General features: G+C 49.8%; 2 protein-coding genes across 2 annotated transcripts; both read right to left on the minus strand.

Annotated features, from left to right (window-relative positions):
- LOC103723279 (16.9 kDa class I heat shock protein 2-like) lies at window positions 1-822 on the minus strand. Its single transcript, XM_039128777.1, has one exon. The coding sequence runs from the start codon at window positions 724-726 to the stop codon at window positions 253-255; it is 474 nt and encodes a 157-aa protein (XP_038984705.1). The 5' UTR covers window positions 727-822; the 3' UTR covers window positions 1-252.
- A 14,654-nt stretch (window positions 823-15,476) lies between these two features.
- Window positions 15,477-16,291, minus strand: LOC103720951 (17.8 kDa class I heat shock protein-like). The gene has a single exon (XM_008810931.3). It carries the CDS (start codon window positions 16,187-16,189, stop codon window positions 15,734-15,736), a length of 456 nt encoding a protein of 151 aa, XP_008809153.1. The 5' UTR covers window positions 16,190-16,291; the 3' UTR covers window positions 15,477-15,733.
- Window positions 16,292-23,386: the final 7,095 nt, after the last annotated feature.

The raw sequence follows: 23,386 nt of genomic DNA on the forward strand, positions 1-23,386 counted from the left end.
GAAAAGAAATCATGCTTTCATTCAGAAAGAGGGAGATAAAATATCCAAGTAAATTCGCAAAGACTCTTCTTATTTCATTGCAAAGCGGCAAACGACTACAGTAGATACTCTTCAACAGACGTTCAGAGACAAGAAGGCGCGCTAACACATGCAAACACTTATACAACGACACATACTCGTTATTCCCTCGAAAGAAAGAGACTGCAGCATCACCAACGAACGCCTCTAGAATGCAGCGCTTCTTGTATGAATTCAGCCAGAGATTTCGATGGCTTTCACCTCGGGCTTCTTCTTCTCCTCTTCTTTCGGCACGGTCACCGTCAGCACCCCGTTCTCCATGGACGCCTCCACCCGGTCCACCTTGGCATTCTCCGGCAGCCGAAACCGCCGGAGGAATTTGCCGCTGCTTCTCTCGACGCGATGCCACTTGTCGTTCTTCTCCTCTTTCTCCTTGCTGCGCTCGCCGCTGATCTGGAGGACCCTGCCCTCCTCTACCTCCACCTTCACCTCCTCTTTCTTAACCCCGGGGAGGTCGGCTTTGAAGATGTGTGCCTCCGGGGTCTCCTTCCAGTCGATGCGGGTGTTGGCGAAGGCGGAGGTCTCGCTGACGAAGCTGGGGCGGGACTCCGCGAGGGCGCGGAAGGTGTCGAAAGGGAAGCTGTGGAGAGGATCCCAGACGTCGAGGGAGAAGGGGTCGAAGATGTCGCTTCGCCTGACAATCGACATTCTTCCTAATGAAACTCTACCGGTTGGCGACAAGAAATTTGGCTAAGGATCTCTTCACTTGGAGACGTTTGAATGGCTTCTCGATGATGTGTTCGGGATCGGATACTGGAGTATTTATAAGGGAGGAGGTGGAGAGGTCTTGAAGTTTCCAGTTTCCGATCTTCCTAATATTCTCCGTGTGTGTAGGAGCGCGAGGGAACGCCAGAGTTCCGGAAGCCTCTAGGCTCTAGCTGACAAAGAAATCCTGGGGTTCAAAGTTCGATCTGACGGCGTAGGGATTGCTGGGGACGTACGCTGTTCATTCATGGATCGACCAGGTCCTGATATTATTATCATTGTCCCAAAAAATTACCAATTGTTTGATTACAGGCAACAATAGCAATTATAAAAAGAATTTTTTTCATATATACCTGCCAAAATATATAAAATTATATAAATATTTTTATAAAAATACTATATATATATATACTCTTATAAAATATTTATTTTGTATTTATACCCTTCTTTTTCTTTCTTTTTATATATGTAACTATACTATCTAACACCATTAAAAAATAAATGATTTAAATTTGAAATGACTGAAATATTCTTATAGATAGACACACAAAAAAAAAACTTTATAATAATACACATACAAATAGCAACTTTATGAGGGTATTAATGCAATTACACATATTTAGGAGGGTATATACTTAAAAAATAATAAAAATGATCGAAATTAGTAAAACTAATTCAGTTATTCATAATTAAAAAAGATGAAAAAAATAAATATTATTATATCATATGATATTATATTAATATAAACTCTTGTAGAAGGAATCATGTTACTTTTTCGAAACTCTCGCCTAAAAAAAAAACAACTCAATATTTACAAATTACTAAGTTTCTTATAAAATAAATATATTTTTACTTTCTATTTTTAATCATTTCTGCACCATTCTTATCTAATAATTTTTAAAATTTAAATTTTATTTATATATTTTTATTTTTTATTCGTATTTTATTCCTACATTATAATTTTTGGTTACTTCAAATTTTATATTTCTAGCATTTTAATGAGATACGCTATTGCTCAATTTCATAAATTTCTATTCTATATCTTCATCTTCATATATTTCTTGAATTAAATTTCTAAATATTTGTATAATATATTGTTATTTTAATTAATAATTTGAATATAAATATAAATTATTTCATATAGCAATTCTCACAACACATGAAAATTTAATTAATAATTAATATATTATTAAAATATATACTATTTAATACTTTTAAGTTTTGACATCGTCATCATTATTATTGTTTAGATATTAACTAAATTACTCATTTTATTTTAAATCATAATTAAGAATAAATGATTTATATCACATATATCACCTATTATTTTGTATATTATAGAGGTTACTAATTAGATCGTTTTTTTTTAATTTAAGACTTCAATCCCTATTTCAAGAAAAATATAACTTTTGAATTAGTTTGGTCAGAAAAGATGAAAAAAAAGGATTTTCAATTTGCTCAGCTCGAATCTCCTAAAAAAAATAAAAAATAATTCAAAACAAAAATTTTATTTTTTATATTTTAAATTAAATATGGTTCTAACAATTTAAATTAATTTTTTTAAAAAAATAAGATATTTTAAAATAAATATTGTTGCTGGTGGTCCAAACCGAGAACGATTGACACAACGGTGTGAACGGGGTTCCGTCTGAGTTGTCTTGGTTGGTGTTGGTTGCGCTCCACCTTCCACCGGGAGACCTGCAAACAAGCCTCGCACCACCACTGGGGTAGTGGGGGCCCTCCGACGATCAAGTCAGAGGAGATTGGAGGAGGAGGAGAGATGATAATCGCAAGTAAGAGAATGCTCTGGGAGATATTGCTTACCCCCCCTTCTCCCCCCAGCCGCATATATACCTGGCTGGGGGGTCTCTCAGGGGGGTTTGTCATCGTGGGGCACGATGGAGTGGCCACTGACATGGCCGTTACAGGGCGTCGTGGAGCAGCGCTGGGTACGGCCATGACAGGGCGTAGTGGAGTTCCGCTTTGTACGGCTGATACAGGAGATCGTGGAGCAGCATCGGATACAGCCGTTGCGGGGAGTAGTGGAGCAGGAGGCCGCGGCGTGCCTCTGGGGAGTAGCCTGTCGTTATCAGGAGATCTCCGACTCGGGGTCGGAGTGCTGGATCAAGGGGCGGCCGACTCGGGGTCGGGCTGCGGTGCCGAGGATATCCGACTCGGGGTCGGATTGCAGGATCAAAGGGCAGCCGACTCGGGGTCGGGCTGCGGAGCCGAGGATGTCCGACTCGGGGTCGGATTGCTGGATCAAAGGGCCGCCGTAGTCTTCCTGGGCGCGCGTGCCGGTCACGTGGGGCATGGCGGCTTAGTTCCCCCGTAACAGTAGCCCCCCACTTCCGAGCCTAGAACCAGAAGGGGAACAGGTGAAGGGAGTGATGTTTCGAGATTGCCGCCATTCCTCGGAGAGGCGCGCGCGCTTCGAGCTCCCCGCCTTCTTTATGGCGTATGGCGGTTGTTGCTGACCTGGCAGTCTGAGGATTTCGGCGGACATCCTTCCTTAATGGTGTCGATTCGCCTTTGGGGCGCGAGCGACCCTTCGGCCGCCAGGCGTCCTCTGGCGTCATCGAGGCGTCACCCGCCTTTCCGCCTATTTAACCGGGGGCCCTCCCCCGTCCGTCTTCCTCTTTACAGACATTTTCGAGTTTCTCCTTTGCGCTGCTGTTGTTGCCGTCGGACTGTTCGCTTGCTTCTCCTTTGACGCTCTCGGAGCCGTTCTTCCTTCTTTTCCGGTGAGTTTCCCCATTCTTCTACTTAGGGCTCTCCATACTTTCTCCTTTTATACTAGTGTACTCCAGTCGTTCCGGTTTTGCCCCCCTTCTTGTCCCCGTCCAGACCGTAGGTTTATTGGCCATTAGGAATGGGCGAAGTGAGAGCAGACCACATTAAGTCGGAGCTGGTCGCCGAAGACTTAGACAAACTCGTGGCTCGGTACCACCTTCCCGAGGCCTGCAACGTCACGCTCCCGGGGCCTGAGGAGAGGATGTCCCATCCTCCTCCAGGGAAGATCAACATCAATCAGGGCATTCTCCAGGCCGGGTTCCGCTTTCCCCCTTCGGACTTGGTCGTGCAGGTGCTCCGGGGTTTAAGAGTGGCGCCTACGCAACTGGTGCCGAACTCGTGGCGGGCCCTGACGGTCTTCCAGGTTCTCTGCCGCATGCACGAGATTTCCGCCACTTTGAATGTTTTTTGGGAGTTCTACAGCCTGAGCGGTCACCCCCAGGACAAAGGGTGGTGGTGCTTTGCGGCGCGGCGAGGGTGCGGCCTCGTCAAAGAGGCTCCTTCCTCCATTCACGGCTGGAAGGAGCGTTTCTTCTTCATCGATGTAGATCCCTCTTGGGAAATCAGGGCGACCTGGGAGACGCCAATGAAGTCTCCGATCGGCCTATCGAGACTGTCGAGGGAGGAATCCGATGGCTTGGCCGCCTTGAAGGGGTTGGTTGCCGAGGGCCAGCTCCCCCCGGTGGCCCGCCTTATTTCCGAGGATACCTTGGTGAATGTCGGTCTGAGCTCGGTCCCCACCGACCGTGAGCCCGCCACCGTTTCTTTTTTGACTTTTTTCCCTTCTTTCGTCTCGTTCTTTCCTTTGGTTTCTCCGCCTCCGACCATCTTGTTCTTGTTGCAGAGATTGACGACGTCATGCGGTCGGACAAGGGACCGGCTGTTGGTAGGTCTTTCCTACTGGAAGCGGTCCGGAGGAGGAAACGAGCTCTTCCGAGCGGGGCCCCACCGGCGAAGAAGTCCCGCAAGGAGGTGCCTCCGACGCCGACCGACGAGTCCAGGCCCACCGATCAGGGAGACGCCGTGGGCACGGACCGGCAGCTGACGCTGTATCAGCCCTCCGGTGGTGAGATTGCCGCTATTCCGGAGATATCATCCGAGCCTGCTCGAGACGGACGTCGGACGTGATCGGTCCCCGGTCCGGCCTTCGACTCAGTCGGCTCCTGATGACTCGAGGAGGGACGCGCCGAGGCCCCGGCCGAGCGGGACCCTATCAATTCCTGGGGTGACTCCCGCCCCGAGCACAATCAGCAGGACTCTTTCCCAGGCGATGGATAAGGGTAAGGCTGCAGAACCACCGTCCGGCTCCGGGGAGAAATCGGGGTCGGCCTTCACTACCGATGGTGCCCGAAACCTCATCGAAACAGTACTGCTGGAGAAGGACCGTCGGCGGGTCCGGGAGTTGGGGGTCCCTGACATCGGGGCTGCCAGCTGCGTTTGTCTCATGTCGGTGAGTGTTCTTCTGGCCGCTTTTCACCATTTATTGGCTCTGTTGTTCTCCGCCTGACGCCCTCATTTTTCCTATCTCTTAGCTCGCCCAGTACATGATCCGTCTGGAGGAGTGCTACAAGGAACAGGCGGGGCTTCTGGCGAAGGCCGAGGACCGACTGAAAGCAGTGGAAGAGGGAGGCCCGGCTGTGGCAGGTAGGACGACCGGGGACCTCGAGGCGAGGCTCCGGGAGGCCGAAGAGCGGGCACTCGGCTTCGCCGCCCTCGAGAAGCAACTGTTGGAGGCTCAGGGGCAACTCAAAGTTGCCTCGGGCCTCGAAAGCAGGATTAAGAAGGCGGAGGAACGAGTTGAAAAGCAGTCCCGGAAGGTCGCGGACTATCGAGAGAGGTGGGAGAAGGCCCAGCGGTCTGCCGACAACGCCCGCGACCGAACCCGGTCTCTTGAAGCCAAACTGGGCGAATTGGAGTCGGCCTTGGAGAAATCCCGCGCGAACGACCAAGAGCTTCGTTCGCGCCTGGAGGAAGCTGAGGCCGCTCGCACTGCTGCCGAGGCGAAGCACAAGGAGGCTCAGGCTAATCTGCTGAGGGTCTCCTCCGAGGCTGACGACCGGATTGTGGCGAAGGTCTTGGAGGCTAAAGCTCAGATTACGGAGCGAGCAGAGGCGGCGCTGGCCGAGAAGAGTGCGGAGATCGGGCGTCAGGCGGTGCAGGCTTATCGTCAGTCCGCCGAGTTCACCCGTGACATGTCGGAGGCGGTACGGGCCTATCGTCAGTCTGACGAGTTCGTCCGTGACGCGTCGGACGCGGGGTCCGACTCCTTCATCTTAGGCTTCGAGGAAGGCCTGGCAAGGGTGTCGGCTATGTACCCCGAAGTTGACCTGAGTGGGATCTCCCTTCTCGACTCCTCTCCGGCGCCATTACCTACTGATTCTCCAACCGCCACCCTACCCCCTGCGGACGAGCCCGACGTTCCCGACCCGGGGATTCCTCCAAGCTGACCTTCTGTACTTTTTGTTGTCCTTTTCTTTGTATGTCGGCGTTTTGCCAAGTTGTATGGGTCTCGGCCCTGAAACAATGAAAGTTAATGCAGGTTGAATGTTTCTTCATCTCGCTTTTGTCGTTTTTCTTTTTAACTCTTGGTAGCGTCTCGCCAACTCCTAACTCTTGAAGTTCTTCCGGCGCTAGGCCAGGCATCCGAGGGTTAGGCCTCAGAAAATTCTTCCGGCGCTAAGCCAGGCATCCGAGGATTAGGCCTCAGGAAATTCTTCCGGCGCTAAGCCAGGCATCCGAGGGTTAGGCCTCAGGAAATTCTTCCGGCGCTAGGCCAGGCATCCGAGGGTTAGGCCTCAGGAAATTCTTCCGGCGCTAGGCCAGGCATCCGAGGGTTAGGCCTCAGAAAATTCTTCCGGCGCTAGGCCAGGCATCCGAGGGTTAGGCCTCAGGAAATTCTTCCGGCGCTAAGCCAGGCATCCGAGGGTTAGGCCTCAGGAAATTCTTCCGGCGCTAGGCCAGGCATCCGAGGGTTAGGCCTCAGGAAATTCTTCCGGCGCTAGGCCAGGCATCCGAGGGCTATGCCTCAGGAGACTTTTCTGCTCGTTGGTCGGCCAAGGCTGGCACAAGCCGAGGCGACCGGTCGGGGCTTCAGGCTAGTCTGCTCCCGGGATGATCATCGGGTTAGCCTGGCATCCGAGGGCCGAGCCTCGGGAAATTCCGCTCGTTAGTCGGCCAAGGCTGGCGCAAGCCGAGGCGACCGGTCGGGGCTTCAGGCTAGTCTGCTCCCGGGATGATCATCGGGTTAGCCTGGCATCCGAGGGCCGAGCCTCGGGAAATTCCGCTCGTTGGTCGGCCAAGGCTGGCGCAAGCCGAGGCGACCGGTCGGGGCTTCAGGCTAGTCTGCTCCCGGGATGATCATCGGGTTAGCCTGGCATCTGAGGGTTGTCAAGCCTCAGAAAATTCCGCTCGTTGGTCGGCCAAGGCTGGCGCAAGCCGAGGCGACCGGTCGGGGCTTCAGGCTAGTCTGCTCCCGGGATGATCATCGGGTTAGCCTGGCATCTGAGGGTTGTCAAGCCTCAGAAAATTCCGCTCGTTGGTCGGCCAAGGCTGGCGCAAGCCGAGGTGACCGGTCGGGGCTTCAGGCTAGTCGGCTCCCGGGATGATCATCGGGTTAGCCTGGCATCCGAGGGCCGAGCCTCGGAAAATTCCGCTCGTTGGTCGGCCAAGGCTGGCGCAAGCCGAGGCGACCGGTCGGGGCTTCAGGCTAGTCTGCTCCCGGGATGATCATCGGGTTAGCCTGGCATCCGAGGATCGAGCCTCGGGAAATTCCGCTCGTTGGTCGACCAAGGCTGGCGCAAGCCGAGGTGACCGGTCGGGGCTTCAGGCTAGTCTGCTCCCGGGATGATCATCGGGTTAGCCTGGCATCCGAGGGCCGAGCCTCGGGAAATTCCGCTCGCTGGTCGCGCGCCTGTCGCTTGCCGTCCGACGGGGTTTCCCCATAGCCAGCTGCGATCGCGTTTCTCCTCTTCTCCGAGCGTCGCCTGGGGAACACCAGAAGGGCATTAAACGCTAATTAATGCGTTACCTGGAAAATCGGGTTACCAGTTGCTGCTTGCGAGGAGTGTCAGTTAAGCGGCCGCGATACGCGCGTTCTTCGAGGCGGATGCGGCCTGGGCGCGAGCGGAGATACGTGGACCTAGGGGTACCTGCCACCCGGAGTGTCCTGCACAAAGAATGCAATTAAGGAGAATGACGCTTAGGAAATCGCGGGAAGATACGCCTCGAGAGCCGGATCGGCTCCGGATTCAATGCGCCCGTATTTATTGGAGCCACCCGCATCGGAACAATCGGGGGGCCGCAGTTCGGCTATAAATATAGGTGCAGGTGCGATGGAGCCTGCCAAGCCGGAGCTGTTCAGGTTGCCATGGATCGTGGACCTCCTTTCCGGCGCATGGCAGAGAGGCCCCTACTGGAGGAACGGGAGGCGCGCCCCTCGCGACTTCAGCCAACTAGCCGTTTCATCTGGGATCAACAAGGAGGTTCTCCCCGGCGGAACTCCGCTCTAGGCGTTTCATCCGGGATCACATCTCCCCTCCTTGAAGTTCAGCCTCCCGACTGAGCTCTGCGCCAGACGCTTGATCCGGGACCGCGCCTCCATATGCTCTTCTCCCTTGTATTCCTTCTTTCCCCTAACACTGGGGAGGACCGGAATATCCCTTGGAGGTGGCGTTTCCCTGGGGGCAGCGGGAGCTTCTTCTGCGGCGGCTCCTCGTCTTTTTCGTGAGGCGTGGACGGCGCCTCTGGTTAGAAGCAGTGTGGACTTCTCCTTCGTCCACTTCTTCTTCATCCGTGCCGGCTCTTCGTCTTTTTCGTGAGACGTCGATGGCGCCTCCGGTTGGAAGCACCCACTTCCGGCGGGATTGCAGCTGCTTCGGATGGAGGTTTCGGGATCCCAGATCTTCAGTTCCTCGGAGTCTCCACCTCTTCTTTACTTTCTTTACTCCCTAATTCCCCTCTGGGAATTCCTTGTAATCACACGAGCACGCCATTGTAACCAGAAATTATTGAAATGAAAAGTGTTGTACATTTTTCGAACTGTCTTCCTGGTTTGTCGTTCTATTGGTAATACATCCGCAGGTTAGCGGAGTTCCAACTCCTTGGGATTTCTCGACCATCTAGGGCTTCCAACTGGTAGGAGCCAGGTCGGTTTACCCAGCGAACCCTATACGGGCCTTCCCAATTTGGCGCTAGCTTCCCGCCTTCCGCAGGTTGAGATGCTTTGGCTCGCCTTAGCACCAGATCTCCAATTCTGAAAAGCTTCGGTCGGACCTTGGAGTTGTAATATCGGGCCACCCTCCGCTGATACATCGCCATCCGAACCTGCGCCGTTTCCCTCACTTCTTCCAAGAGATCCAGGTTCCCTCGGAGTTGCTCCGAATTGGCCTCGGGTCGGTGCGCGGCCACCCGAGGTGAGGGGAGTCCGAGCTCCACGGGAACAACGGCTTCCGTGCCATAGGTTAGGCTGAAAGGCGTCTCCCCGGTAGGGGTCCGATGCGTGGTCCGATACGCCCAAAGGACATTCTCGAGTTCTTCGACCCAAGCTTGCCCCGTCCGACCGATTCGCGCTTTGATACCTTGGAAGATTGTCCGATTTGTGACCTCGGCCTCGCCGTTGGTTTGGGGATGCGACACGGATGTGAACCGATGCTCGATCCCGAACTCCTCGCAGAAGTCACGGAAATGCTTGTTGTCGAACTGTCGACCATTATCCGAGATGAGGACCCGAGGTACCCCAAATCGGACAATGATGTTCTTCTTCACGAACTTCCGGACTTGTGCCTCCGTGATAGTGGCCAGTGGCTCTGCCTCCACCCACTTGGTGAAGTAGTCGATGGCGACAATCAAAAATTTCCGCTGGGCCGAAGCGACGGGGAATGGTCCGAGGATATCCATTCCCCACTGTGCGAAGGGCCAGGGTGCGGTGATTGGTGCCAAGGGGACAGAGGGGACTCTCTGGACGTTGGCGTGGCGCTGGCAGGCATCGCATTTCCGTACGTGATCCTTTGAGTCCTCCAACAAGGTCGGCCAATAGTAGCCTTGCCTCATGATCTTATGCGCCAAGGACCTAGCCCCCAAGTGCGATCCGCAGATGCCTTCGTGGACTTCGCTGAGGGCGTAGGCCGCTTCTGAGGGGCGGAGGCACCTTAAGAGGGGGGCGGTAAACGAGGTCCGATACAGCCTCCCTTCATAGAGTACGTAGTGGGCGGACTTCATGACAAGTCGCCGAGCTTGATCTTCGTCCTCCGGGAGGATCCCTTCGGCGAGGTAGGCGACGAGCGGGTCCATCCAAGATGGCTCCGGATCAATCGCCATCACCGCTCCGGCCTCGCCGATGCTCGGGGCATCCAGGGTTTCCAGGTAGATCGCCCTCGACAAGTTGTGCGCGTCTGCGCCCACCAAGCGGGACAACCTGTCGGCCCTGGCATTTTCACTTCTTGGGACCTGCTGAATGTCGACACTGCCGAGGTCGGAAATAAGTGCTTGCACCTTCCAGACGTAATTCTGCATGGTCGGGCTCCGGGCCTCGAACTCCCCACGGACCTGCCCGACCACCAGCTGGGAGTCGGTGAAGACCTTCAGGCGCCGGATGCCGAGCTCCTTGGTGAGTTTGAGTCCCGTGACTAGGGCCTCGTACTCCGCCTCGTTGTTGGTCACTGGAAATCCGAACCTCAAGGCATACTCGGCTATCACTCCCTCGGGACTGGTAAGGACCAGCCCGGCCCCTCCACCTTCGGGGTTCGACGACCCGTCGATGTGAAGCGTCCAGATCGGGAGGTCGAGGCTGGGTGTTTCCGGCGGCCTAGGTTCCGCCTCTTGCACCGTGCACTCAGCGAGGAAGTCCGCGAGCACCTGGGCCTTGATGGCAGGTCGGGGCTGGTAGCGGATGTCGAACTCACCAAGTTCTACTGCCCACTTCACCAGCCGTCCCGCATTCTCAGGATTGCTGAGGATCTGCCGCAGTGGTTGATCGGTCAAGAGGGTGACAGAATGAGCCTGGAAATAGGGGCGAAGCCTCCTAGTCGCGGTCAGCAGCGCGAAGGCGATCTTTTCAGCCTTCGTATACCGCGTCTCGGCATCCCGCAGGACTCGGCTGATGTAGTACACAGGCTTCTGAAGTTTTGCCTCTTCCCGAACCAGTACCGCACTGACAGCGGTTGAGGAGACCGCCAGATAAAGATAGAGCATCTCCCCTTCTTGCGGCTTGGACAGCAGGGGAGGAGACGCCAAATATTCCTTGAGCTGGTCGAATGCTGCTTGACATTCGGCCGTCCAGAGGAAGTCTTTCGGGCGTTTCAGCACCTTGAAGAACGGTTGGCAGCGTTCGGCCGATTTCGCCACAAATCGTCCGAGCGCGGCAACCCTTCCAGCGAGCTCCTGAACCTCCTTCACTTTGGTCGGAGGGGACATATCTTGGATGGCCTTGATTTTGTCCGGGTTGGCTTCGATCCCCCGCTGGTTGACAATGAAACCGAGGAACCTCCCGGCCGAAGCACCAAAGGCGCACTTCGCTGGGTTCAGCTTCATGCGAAACTTCCGCAAGGTGGCGAAAGTCTCCTCCAGATCCACAATGTGCTGGTCTGCATGGCGGCTCTTCACCAGCATATCGTCCACGTACACCTCCATGTTCCGGCCGATCTGCTCCTTGAAGATTTTATTGACGAGGCGCTGGTAAGTGGCGCCAGCATTCTTCAGACCGAAGGGCATTACCTTGTAGCAGTACAGCCCCCGGTCTGTTATAAAAGCAGTTTTCTCCTCGTCCTGTGGAGTCATCATTATTTGGTTGTAGCCGGAGAAGGCGTCCATGAAAGACAGCAGCTGATATCCGGAAGTCGCGTCGACCAGTTGGTCTATTCGTGGAAGCGGAAAGCTATCCTTGGGACACGCCTTGTTCAGGTCGGTGTAGTCGACGCACATCCTCCACTTCCCGCTCGCCTTCCGGACAAGTACGACGTTTGCCAGCCACTCGGGGTAGCTCACTTCCCTTATGAAGCCTGCCTCCAAGAGTTTGTCTACCTCCTGGTCGACCACCCGGATCCGATCCGGGGCACAGTGTCTCTTCTTCTGCTTTACGGGTCGGTGGGTCGGGTCGACGTTGAGGGCGTGAGAAATGACCTCCGGGTCGATCCCAGGTACATCGGCCGCCGACCAGGCAAATACATCGGCATTGGCTCGGAGGAATTCCACTAACCAGGCCCGAGCTTCCGAGTCGAGATTGGCACCGACCCGGATCGTCCGGTCCGGGCGACCTTCTTCGAGGGGAACTTCGATCACACCTTCTGCCGGCTCCCCGTGCCGCAAAGCCACCTCGTCTCTGGCGTCAAGGGACTCGACGCTTAGGGCCTCCACGGGCTTCTTTCCTTTGAGAGTTGCTAGGAAACACTGCCGTGCGGTCGGTTGGTCACCTCGGACCTCTCCAATCCCGGCCGCCGTGGGGAACCGCATGAGCAAATGGTATGTAGAGACTACCGCGCGGAGGGCGTTCAGTCCGGGTCGTCCGAGGATAGCGTTGTAGGCCGAGGGAACACGGACGACCAAGAACCCGAGCCGCACCGTGGCTTCTGCGGGTGCAACGCCCGCAGTCACAGGCAGCTCAACGACACCTTCGGCCGAGATAGCATCTCCAGTGAATCCTATGAGGGGGGGTGGATGTTTTGTGCAACAATTGTCGGGACAAGCTCATCTTTTGGAAGGCCTCGTAAAACAAAATGTCAGCTGAGCTTCCACTATCCACAAGAACACGCCTTACATCATAGTTCGCCATAGTGAGGGAGATCACCATGGCATCATCATAGGGGGTCTGAACCCCCTTTACATCTTCATCACAAAAAATGATTACATTTTCGACCCTCTGCCTCTTCGCGTCGGCCACCCCTGATGCTTCCGCCGAGCCCCTTGCGTTCCTCACGGGCCGAGAGCAGCCCCCAGTGATGGTGTGGATCACGCCCGCGACGGGTCGATTCTGCTCCCGAGGCTCCTGAGGGGCCGGGTCGGCCGGACGCGGGTCTGCGGGGGGACGTCGGTCGTTTACATATCGACCGAGACGCCCTCGGCGAATAAGAGCCTCGATCTCGTCCCGAAGCTGGAAGCAGTCTTCGGTGTCGTGGCCGTGGTCTCGGTGGTACTCACAGTACGCCCGAGAGGGCCTCCTCCCAGGGATCTTCTTCATCTGTCTCGGGACCGGGAGGTCCTCCCGCCCTTTGATCTCCATAAGGATCTGGGCCCGGGGAGTCAGGAGTGGGGTGTACCGGTTGAAGCATCGGGGCGGAGAACGAGGGCGTGGGGCGCCGTGGTTCCTCGCCGGTGACGGGCTTCTGCGCTGACGTTGAGGCGTCGGGCTCCTCCTCTGGGGTGCCTCTTTTCGCCTTTTCTTCCCGAGCTTTAGAGGGGTCTCGGCGGCCTCTTTGCTTCGATGGGCGGCCGCCTCCTCGGCGTCCGCATACTGGTTCGCCCGAGACAACAGCTCCGGGAAGCTCCGCGGCAGGCGCTTGTCCACGGAGAAGGTGAGTCTGCCCTTCCGGAAGCCACGCTTCAGGGCTGAGAGAGCCACCTCCTGGCTCAGGTTCCGAACCTCCAGTGTAGCCTTGTTGAAGCGGGTGAGATAATCCCGCAGGCTTTCTCCCTCGTTTTGCCGGACATCAAAGAGGGAGTCGGAGACCAGTCGTCGCCGGCTACTGACGGCGAAATGGCTGATGAAGAGGCGAGTGAACTGGTCGAAGGACTGGATGGAGTTAGCTTCTAGGCCGGCGAACCACGCCCTTGCCGGGCCTCGGAGGGTCGCCGGGAAGGCCTTGCAGAGGAGAGGATCCGATGCTCCATGGAGGAGCATAAGAGTCCTGAAACTCTCCACGTGATCCCGCGGGTCCGCCGCCCCGTCATAGGGCTCGATCGCCGGCATTTTGAATCCCGGCGGATTTGGGGTCCGCAAGATCCTCGAGGCAAGCGCCGGCTGGGAGGAGATCTCCAAGTCGGCGAAGGGATCTTTGGAGTGGCCCTTTAGGACCTGGAGTTGTCTGTGGAGATCGTCCACCCGCCGGTCCAGGGAGCGCGACCGGTGGGTGGGAGACAAGGAGCGGCGCGAGGGGGACCGACTGGAGTGCGGGCTCCTCGAGGACTGGGGGGGTCTGGGAACGCGCCCGGGTCCGCCTCTCGTACCCCGCGCAGCTCCGATGAGAAGGTCCCGGCAAAACGGACCGTGCTCGAGAATCTTCCTCGCGCCGGCGCTCCTCCCCATGGGAGAGGAAGGAGCGCGGGTTGATGAGGACAGGTGAGCGCTCAGGGAGCGGCGGCTCCTGGGCCCGCTGCGGCGCTCGAGACATCACGCCCTGCAGATTCTGCACTGCCTCCGCGAGGGTGCGAACCTGCTGGGCTAACTGGTCCAACTGAGCGGCTTCGACCATCTGAATGGGAGGTGGGGCGGTGGAATGTTGCTGAGAGTGTGTTGGAGATGCGGCTGCCTCCCGGCCGGAGGCGCGAGAGACCCCGCGACCGGAAGCATTGGAAGCTCCACGACCACCTCGCCGTGCCATTACGATCGTTCTGAGATTCGGTGCCCTCCTTCTAGCGCCAACTGTTGCTGGTGGTCCAAACCGAGAACGATTGACACGACGGTGTGAACGGGGTTCCGTCTGAGTTGTCTTGGTTGGTGTTGGTTGCGCTCCACCTTCCACCGGGAGACCTGCAAACAAGCCTCGCACCACCACTGGGGTAGTGGGGGCCCTCCGACGATCAAGTCAGAGGAGATTGGAGGAGGAGGAGAGATGATAATCGCAAGTAAGAGAATGCTCTGGGAGATATTGCTTACCCCCCCTTCTCCCCCCAGCCGCATATATACCTGGCTGGGGGGTCTCTCAGGGGGGTTTGTCATCGTGGGGCACGATGGAGTGGCCACTGACATGGCCGTTACAGGGCGTCGTGGAGCAGCGCTGGGTACGGCCATGACAGGGCGTAGTGGAGTTCCGCTTTGTACGGCTGATACAGGAGATCGTGGAGCAGCATCGGATACAGCCGTTGCGGGGAGTAGTGGAGCAGGAGGCCGCGGCGTGCCTCTGGGGAGTAGCCTGTCGTTATCAGGAGATCTCCGACTCGGGGTCGGAGTGCTGGATCAAGGGGCGGCCGACTCGGGGTCGGGCTGCGGTGCCGAGGATATCCGACTCGGGATCGGATTGCTGGATCAAAGGGCAGCCGACTCGGGGTCGGGCTGCGGAGCCGAGGATGTCCGACTCGGGGTCGGATTGCTGGATCAAAGGGCCGCCGTAGTCTTCCTGGGCGCGCGTGCCGGTCACGTGGGGCATGGCGGCTTAGTTCCTCCGTAACAAATATAATTAATAAAAATATTTTTTAAAAAATAATTTTTTTGAAAAGATAGATTTTTTATCTCTATACGCTTTCTGTCGTAAAAAAAATTTTACAAATTTATTTCAGAGCCTAAATAATAAAATTTTAATTCAATTTAAACTTTATAATATCGATCCAAAATTATAGATCTAAAAAAAGCTAATTTAAAAAAAAAATTATTTCAATGACCAAAAAATAATCTCTAAAAATTTGGGATGACAACTTAACTTTTGGCCAAAATATTCCACAACAATCTAATCTAATAATTCTTCTAAATATCCATAAAAATTAAAAATATAAAAATGCAAATGCTAGATATGTTTCTATCCCTTCACATTAAATTTGATAATCCTTGAGAATTTGTTAATCCTTGTAACCACTCAATCAAAACAATCCGGTCCTCATCAATCTCAATAAATTTATTATAAGACCAACAAATAAAATTAAATAAAAATTAATTTCTTTTCAATTTTATCGCTTATTTATGGGAAGCGTATACCACATCCATGCAGTGGCGTTCTCCCATTAAATCATCGGAAAAAGCCTTCAAATTAAGGATGATATTCGTAAAGCACAGATTATTTTCCTTGAAAAGGCAACTGTACGGTACCAAGACAAAACCAAACCAATCTTACTCGGTGAACACACTAATTACACACCTATAGCAAAAAAAAACACACTAATTACACACCGATGACCAACCCTTAGAAAGCAAACAAAAACAGGAAGCGCACACATTTGGCAACCGTCACCCGACGATCTCCATGACCTTATTGAAGGAGAATACATCTTTATACTTTCCGACCCAGAATTTCCCACTTCAGCCAGATATCTCAATGGACTTCATCTCGGGCTTCTTCACCGCCTCTTTGGGCACGGTCACCGTTAAAACCCCGTTTTCCATCGATGCTTTCACCTGGTCCACCTTGGCGTTCTCCGGCAGCCGGAACCGTCGGAGGAATTTTCCGCTGCTCCTCTCGACGCGGTGCCACTTGTCGTTCTTCTCCTCTTTCTCCTTGCTGCGCTCGCCGCTGATCTGGAGGACCCTGCCCTCCTCTACCTCCACCTTCACCTCCTCTTTCTTAACCCCGGGGAGGTCGGCTTTGAAGATGTGGGCCTCCGGGGTCTCCTTCCAGTCCATGCGGGTGTTGGCGAAGGCGGAGGTCTCGCTCACGAAGCCAGGGCGGGACTCGGCGAGGAAAGGGCAGCCCTGGAAAGGATCCCAGATGTCGAGGGAGAAGGGGTCGAAGACGTTGCTCCGCCTAATGATCGACATTTTGCTTGGATTGTGCTCGTCGGCAGTCGGAAATTAGCTTCAGATTTTGAATGCTTTCTTATGATGGAACGGCTTCCACTCAATGTGACGGCCCTCACCCAGTCTTGGTAATTTGTAGATACAGGATGGATAGGTCTCGAAGTCTCCAGACTCCAAAGTGCGGACCCGCCTCCGGGGACACGTCGATGGCTCTGGAACGCTCGACCACGAACCACAGCTTTCCAGAAGACTCTACAACCGCCTTCATGGGCCTGCGTTGGGTTACCCGAATAAGGCCGAAAAAATGCGACCCATATGCATCGCTGATGGCTCACCAAACTGATTCTAATTCTAGAACTCTGGTATCCAAGTTCGTTTGGTGGAGCATTGATACTAAGATAGTCCAAGTTCTTCGTTTCTCGCAACGCAATTGAAACATTAAATAAAGATCCCATGCTACAGATTCAAAAAAGGGGCATATAAATTTTGTGGTGGAATTCTTTTGAGAAAAACTTTGCTGATAGAATCAATATTGTGTTGATGAATTGTTGGGATTATTATGAATTGACATTGTCCGGAAAAAGATATTTTGTATACATCATGCACTAAATGCTTGATGCTAGCAGCTATTGGTACCTTGAACGATTTGATCATTGATACGTCTTGATTTCAGATATTTTATGATCGTGCGATTAACATTTATAATGATTGAGATGGCATGTGGATCGCCAAACAAATCTGAATGCGTAAACTTTATTCTTTGTAGTTAATCTTCCAATCAATTGTGGTTTTACATAAAAGAGGTGATAGAAATTAATTTAACCCTCAATCTTGGGTCCTTCAATGCATTGTTCACAGGCTTGCTGTGTGAATTAAGATATGCCAACATGGCAAGACGAGAATGAGAGGTGCGAATCTCACTGTCACGAAATAGAATCCAATACAAACCCGGTCATTTCTACATCACAGTAAACCATGGCAGTTCCGTTATTAAAGCGTCGCTTCGGAAAACATGAGTATTAAAAATCTTAAAAATCCATGGGTCTCCAATTTTGAAAGAATTCCTGTTAAGAGAATTGAATACATTGCAGATTCTTTTGGCAATTAATATTTTCTAAGATAAATATTCAAAGGAGCAGCGGCATTTGTACCCAGCAACTAGGAGTAGCAATTCAGTCCCAACTTTTTTGCATTATTTCGTTCTTGGATAAAGCATTTTAAAAAGCATTTAAAAGCAATGTTCCCTCCTGGTCTTGAGAGGGTTCGAGAGCCATCCTAACCAATCCCACCAAAAGTTCGTCCTTTGGCCATGGGTGTGTTCGAGAGTCATCCTTACCACTCCCACCAAAAAATATCAGCATCGGCCTAGAAACTTCAGTACCTACCCATCTCTTGCTATACAAATCCTTCAGAGATCCAAGCTTCCTCCCATCACCAATAATCTGTTCCAATTTTCAGCTCCAATCAAACTAGCTCCATGGTAATAAATTCTCACTCTCTCAACCCTAAATACTGCACAACATGCATATGTTATGTGAGGCTAGTGGGGCTGCAGATTGGGTGGCTACTTATGTAGCTAGCTACTCAGGTAGCACTTTGTGAGCTGGTGATGAGGAGTTGCCCCTGTCACTCTGAGGTATTCTATTTTTTGATTTTATTGGATGTATTCGTACTTGTCATGAATGATCCACCTGCTTTAACAAAAAAAAAAAAAAAAAATACCGCACAACATGAAAGATACAGATCGCACGGTCCAAAATTTTAAACCAGGAAGGCCGGGCCTGGTCTATAATATAAGCCCGTCTGTCAAACGGGCCAGACTTCAGTTTAAGCATTAAAACCCAGGCCGATCCCGGGCCGGCTGCCACAGAATCAGCCTGCCTTTACCCACCATAATGAAGTACAAGGAAACGTGTGCATAACTTTCTTTCGTGCCACCCTTGAAATTTAACCATTCCACAGAAGGTTATAGAATTTAAATACACTGACAATGTCTCATAGTAGTATATTTTGCGATCAAAGCTATCATAATACCACATCTTCCAATGAGAAACAGGGAAGTATCAAATAGGATGGATTTGCAGAGATCAGAAAAAATTAAAATGCAAGAGCAACATCCTGACTACAATTTTCTTTTCCATCTTATTCTAGCCAAATACAATGTATCTGAATTGTCATACTCCTAAGTGTGATACTGTACAATCCTTAGCTACTTTAAACAGCTTCACGTATGCTTTGAATTAGGGTAAATTGCAACCGACACGTACTTCCCATGACCCAAAAAAAAAGACAAGGCCAACTAATTAGATGGATATGAGCAGCAAGCGAATCTAAAGAGGATAAAAATAGCTACTCCTCCTCCCCTTCTCAATATTTTTATGCCTTTCTTCACAATATTTGCTTAATCCCAAATCCAACACATTTCAATAAAATGATAAGAAATAATTTTTTACAGACTTGTGGCTAACAAAAATAGTAAGAACGTTGTCGAAATTACCTCAGTTATTTCGCAATATGTTAACTCAGGATTGTTCTGAAATAAAAGTTCACATATCTGGAGAAAGATATATTGGTCTAGGTTTCAAAAGGACTCCATTAACTAGGGTGCAAAAAAAATGCTCTCCGTAAAGGAACCCTTTTACACTAGCAAGAAAAATAATTATAACAATAGTAGCAGTAGCAGCAATAATCATAGTAAAATTAGAATTATAGTAACAATATTAGTGGCATTAATAAGAATAGTGGTAATAGTCTCTCTGTAGCCAAACTGATCCTGAGAATTTAGCAAACGCACTACTAGTCCTCGAATGATCAAATCATTGAAAGCATATACATCAGCTAGTCTTCTTAGACAATCCAGTCCTACTGATGCAATAATGCAAATATTAGAGCACCCCACAAATATGTAGTCAAAAATCTTGCGTGTCTTGTAAATGCTTCTTTTAACGCATCGTGTAGAAACCAGACAAATAGGTCATGGTAGTGTTGGGCAACGGGCCGTGCCGGGCCGGCCCGGCCCAGGCCCACCGGGCCAAAGGACTAAACGGGCCGTGCCTGGCCCGGCCCGCTTATGAAGCGGGCCGTGCCAGGCACGGCCCGTCCAGCACGGAACGCCAGCCCGGCCCGGCCCCAGGCCCGTCTATTGGCGGGCCGGGCCGTGCCAGGCACGGCCCGTAACGGGCGCAAACGGGCCGTGCCAGGCACGGCCCGCAACGGCTTCAAACGGGCCGTGCCAGGCGGCTCCAGACGGGTCGTGCCGGCACGGCCCGTCTGGAGAGGGGGAGGAAAATAGCCGTTTCCAACGGCTATTTTCGGGAAAAAGTCCATTTTACCCCTCCCAACAGTCCAATAACGGCTGAATTGAGGGGTATTTTGGGAAAAAAAATTTTGGGCTTCTATAAATAGCCCATTCCTCCCTCATTCTCACCACACCAAACCTCTCATTCTCTCCTTCTCTACTGCTATTATTTCTCTCTTCTAAAGTGCTCTTCTAGCAATTTAATTTTTAGTTTGTTCAAGTGCTACACAAGAGGAGGTTCCTGTTGAGAAGAGAAGGTCGCTTCTGTTGAGAGCACAAGAGGAAGCTCGGAATCTCGGCTCTGCCTCTGCCCTCCGACCCTCTACTCAATTCCTCCTTGCGGTTAGTTTTTATTTTTTGAATTAATCATAGATATGTCATCTTTTGAGGAAAGTCAGTTTGGCATTCCTGTTTCTGAGGGAGAAGAAACTAATCCCCAACCCCATGTTCCTAGTTCCTCTAGAACTGGTGAACCGAGTGAAGATCAAACCTCTTCTCGTAAGAGGACTAGTGCTGTATGGAATGAATTTGATAGAGTTATGGTTGATGGAGTCTGGAAAGTTAGATGTAAAAAATGTGCCAAACTTTATAGTTGTAGTAGTAGTGGGGGAACAGGGCATTTAAAAAGACATCAAGAGAGCCATAGGATGCATGATTCTCATGCTCAAACTCAAAGTACCCTTAATATACAAGGGGGATTACTTGTAGGTAATTTTGCATATAATCATGAAAATCAAAGAAAAGCACTTGTAAAATGGATAGTTAAGGATGAATTACCTTTTAGTTTATGTGAATCTTTTAATTTTGAAGAATATGTTCAATTAAACCTACAACCTGCTTACAAAAGAACTAGTAGGCGTATATTTAGAAGAGTAGCTATGACCAACTTTTTAGCAATGAAACAAAATTTAATTGAAACACTTTCTACTTTAAATGTAAAAATTTCATTAACTTCTGATATTTGGTCAGCATCTGTAGGTAGTAATTGTTTTATTGCCATTACTGCTCATTATATTGATAATGATTGGCAATTAAATAAACGTATTCTTGCTTTTCGTGCTTTTGATTTTCCACATTCTGGGCAACAAATTTCAAATATTATTTATCAAACTGCATGTTCATATAATATTAATGATAAAATTATGTCTATTACTTTTGATAATGCATCTAATAATAATTCTGCTGTTGCATTATTAAAAGACTCATTGCATCCCATATTAGATGGAAATTTACTGCATATTAGATGTGCATGTCATATCTTAAATCTTTCTGTTCAAGCTGGCATGGGCATGATTCAAGATGTGATTTCAAAAATTAGAAATGCAGTTTCTTTTATTCATGCTTCAAGATCAAGACTTCAAGAATTTAAGGAATTATGCATAAATCATGGTAAACGTTTTAAAAAATTTAAACTTGATGTAATTACTCGTTGGAACTCCACATATAGCATGATACATGATGCATACCCATATAAAAACTTATTAAGTGCATATATTAATGATCGTGGATTAGGCTTTACATTGTCTGAAACTGATTGGAATAAAGGAAAAATTTTGGAAGATTTTTTGCTTAGTTTTTATAATGCTACCAATGTTCTTTCTGGTATTTATTACCCTACTTCATGTTCATTTTTACAACAAGCATATATAATTAGTCAAAAATTTGCAGAACATAGATATGATGATGTTTTAATGCCTATTATTGACCTAATGGAATCTAAATGGAATGAGTATTGGGACAAGATATGTCCTATGCATAACTTAGCTGCTGTATTTGATCCTAGAGTTAAATTAAATGGCGTGCTAATTTTACTTGATGCATATTCTGAAAATATGAATCAAGATTCTGAATCTGCTAAAGATGAGGTAAAACAACTTCTTTATGATATTTATGCTATATATGATGAAAAAATTTGTGGATCTAGAACACAAATACAAACCTCTATTTCTTCTTCTAGTAGTTCTCGTTCGTCATCTATTTTTTCATTCATTGCACAGAGAAGACACACACATGCTTCAAGTTCCTCTTCATCTTCTTCATCTTTAAGTAGTGAACTAGAATTTTATTTACGAAATGATCTTCAGTCTGCATATGATGAAAATCAAATAGAGAATCTAGATGTATTATCTTGGTGGAAGAGTGTTAGAAATCAATATCCTGTTATGTCTGCAATTGCACGCGATATTTTAGCTGTGCCGATGTCCACGGTAGCATCTAAATCCGCTTTTAGTGCAGGTCGGCGTGTTCTTGACGAAAAGAGAAGTAGGATGACGGGCGAAACGGTGGAGATGCTTTTCTGCTTCAAGGATTGGTTGGATGCTGAGGCAAGACTTCAAGATAAAAGTGGACATAATACAACATCCTCTGATGATGATGATACAAACACTACTGAAAACTGAAGACTGAAGACTGAAGACTGAAGAGTGAATACTGATTCACTGAATCACTGATGATTAGTAAGATTTCTTAATTTTTTATAATTGTACATTTTTATTGTATTCTGGAGGTCAGACCAAGGTCCAAACCTCGGCCCTTTCTTAGTTTCTTATTGTATTCTAGAGGTCAGACCAAGGTCCAAACCTCCCTTCATGTACCATTTTGATTTAAATTAATAAACTGGTAGGGGTCTATGCCAAACCCCCCACCATTAAGGTGGCTTTATATTCATAAATCCTTAGTTTTCAATATTTATTAATTTTTTTAGAAAATTTGTGAAGCATTAATTTTTATCGGGCCGGGCCGGGCCCAGGCCCGGACCGTGCCAGGCCCGCGGGCCAGCCCGGCCCAGGCCCTTATGGGCCGTGCCGAGTGCCGTGCTTGGCCCGCGGGCCTAGAGCGGGCCGTGCCGGCCCAGGCCCGAAGCGGGCCGTGCCGGGCTCGGCCCGCGGGCCAGTACCCTGTGGCCCAGCACGGCCCTCTCAAATGGGCCGTGCCAGGCACGGCCCGGCACTGTAGCACCCGCTTCGTGCCGGGCCGTGCCGGGCCGTGGGCGGCCCGGCCCAGTGCCCAACTCTAGGTCATGGTTTGCTAATTTCTTTGAACAGTTTATTCTCCTCCACAGAAACATTCAATAGTTATATTGCAAATGAATTCATGACCATCTTAAAATGATTGCACTCAATATAATCTCCGAGGGCGCTTGCTTACCTGTACACCACTAACAATTACGTCTTTTGGCAAAGAGACGATGTCTGCAAGTTTTAACATGTCAATTACTGCCAATGTACCATCTTTCTTCATGAGAACAAGTATGTTGGGAAATACCAAAATTCTAAAATGTAGTTTCTTAGTCCACCCAAAAAATTTTCTGTGAAAAACCAATGTGGAACTAAACACACATTTGCACAGTCCTCACATACTTTCACATTCAAGTCCTGACGTCCTCGCCAGGCTAAGGATTCAAATTTATTTAAATTTAATCATAGGCATTACGATCGGCCCATAATCAGTCACTCTGAACTCATGCTGCAGTGTCTCTTAGTCCGTATAAGCTATGAACCGAATTTGCTTTAATACTATTTATAATAATCTAGAACTTCACCTAAAAAATAGTAATTGAAAAATATTTTTTTATGTTCTTTAATTCTGTATAAATATTCAAAATCTTCTCAATAAATAATCGATATGGCACTAAAATACATGTCCATATAAATCTTTGCACCTCTTTTATTAGTTCTCGTAACTTTTTACCAGTTACGTCTCCTTGCTATCTCATCGAACGTCAAAGCTTTCTGGTTACCTTTGCAACTATTCGGCAATTTTGACTTAGTAATCCACTATTTCTGCAAACAACATTATATCAAATTAAATTAAAATATATTATTTTCAGTTTGATCGAGAAATCGAGCCATAATTTTTTTAAAAAAACATTGGCAATAGCCCAACCTATATTACTTATCAATTCAACTGAATTATAAAAA

Source organism: Phoenix dactylifera, chromosome 8 (assembly GCF_009389715.1).
Source record: "Phoenix dactylifera cultivar Barhee BC4 chromosome 8, palm_55x_up_171113_PBpolish2nd_filt_p, whole genome shotgun sequence".
NCBI lineage: Eukaryota > Viridiplantae > Streptophyta > Magnoliopsida > Arecales > Arecaceae > Phoenix > Phoenix dactylifera.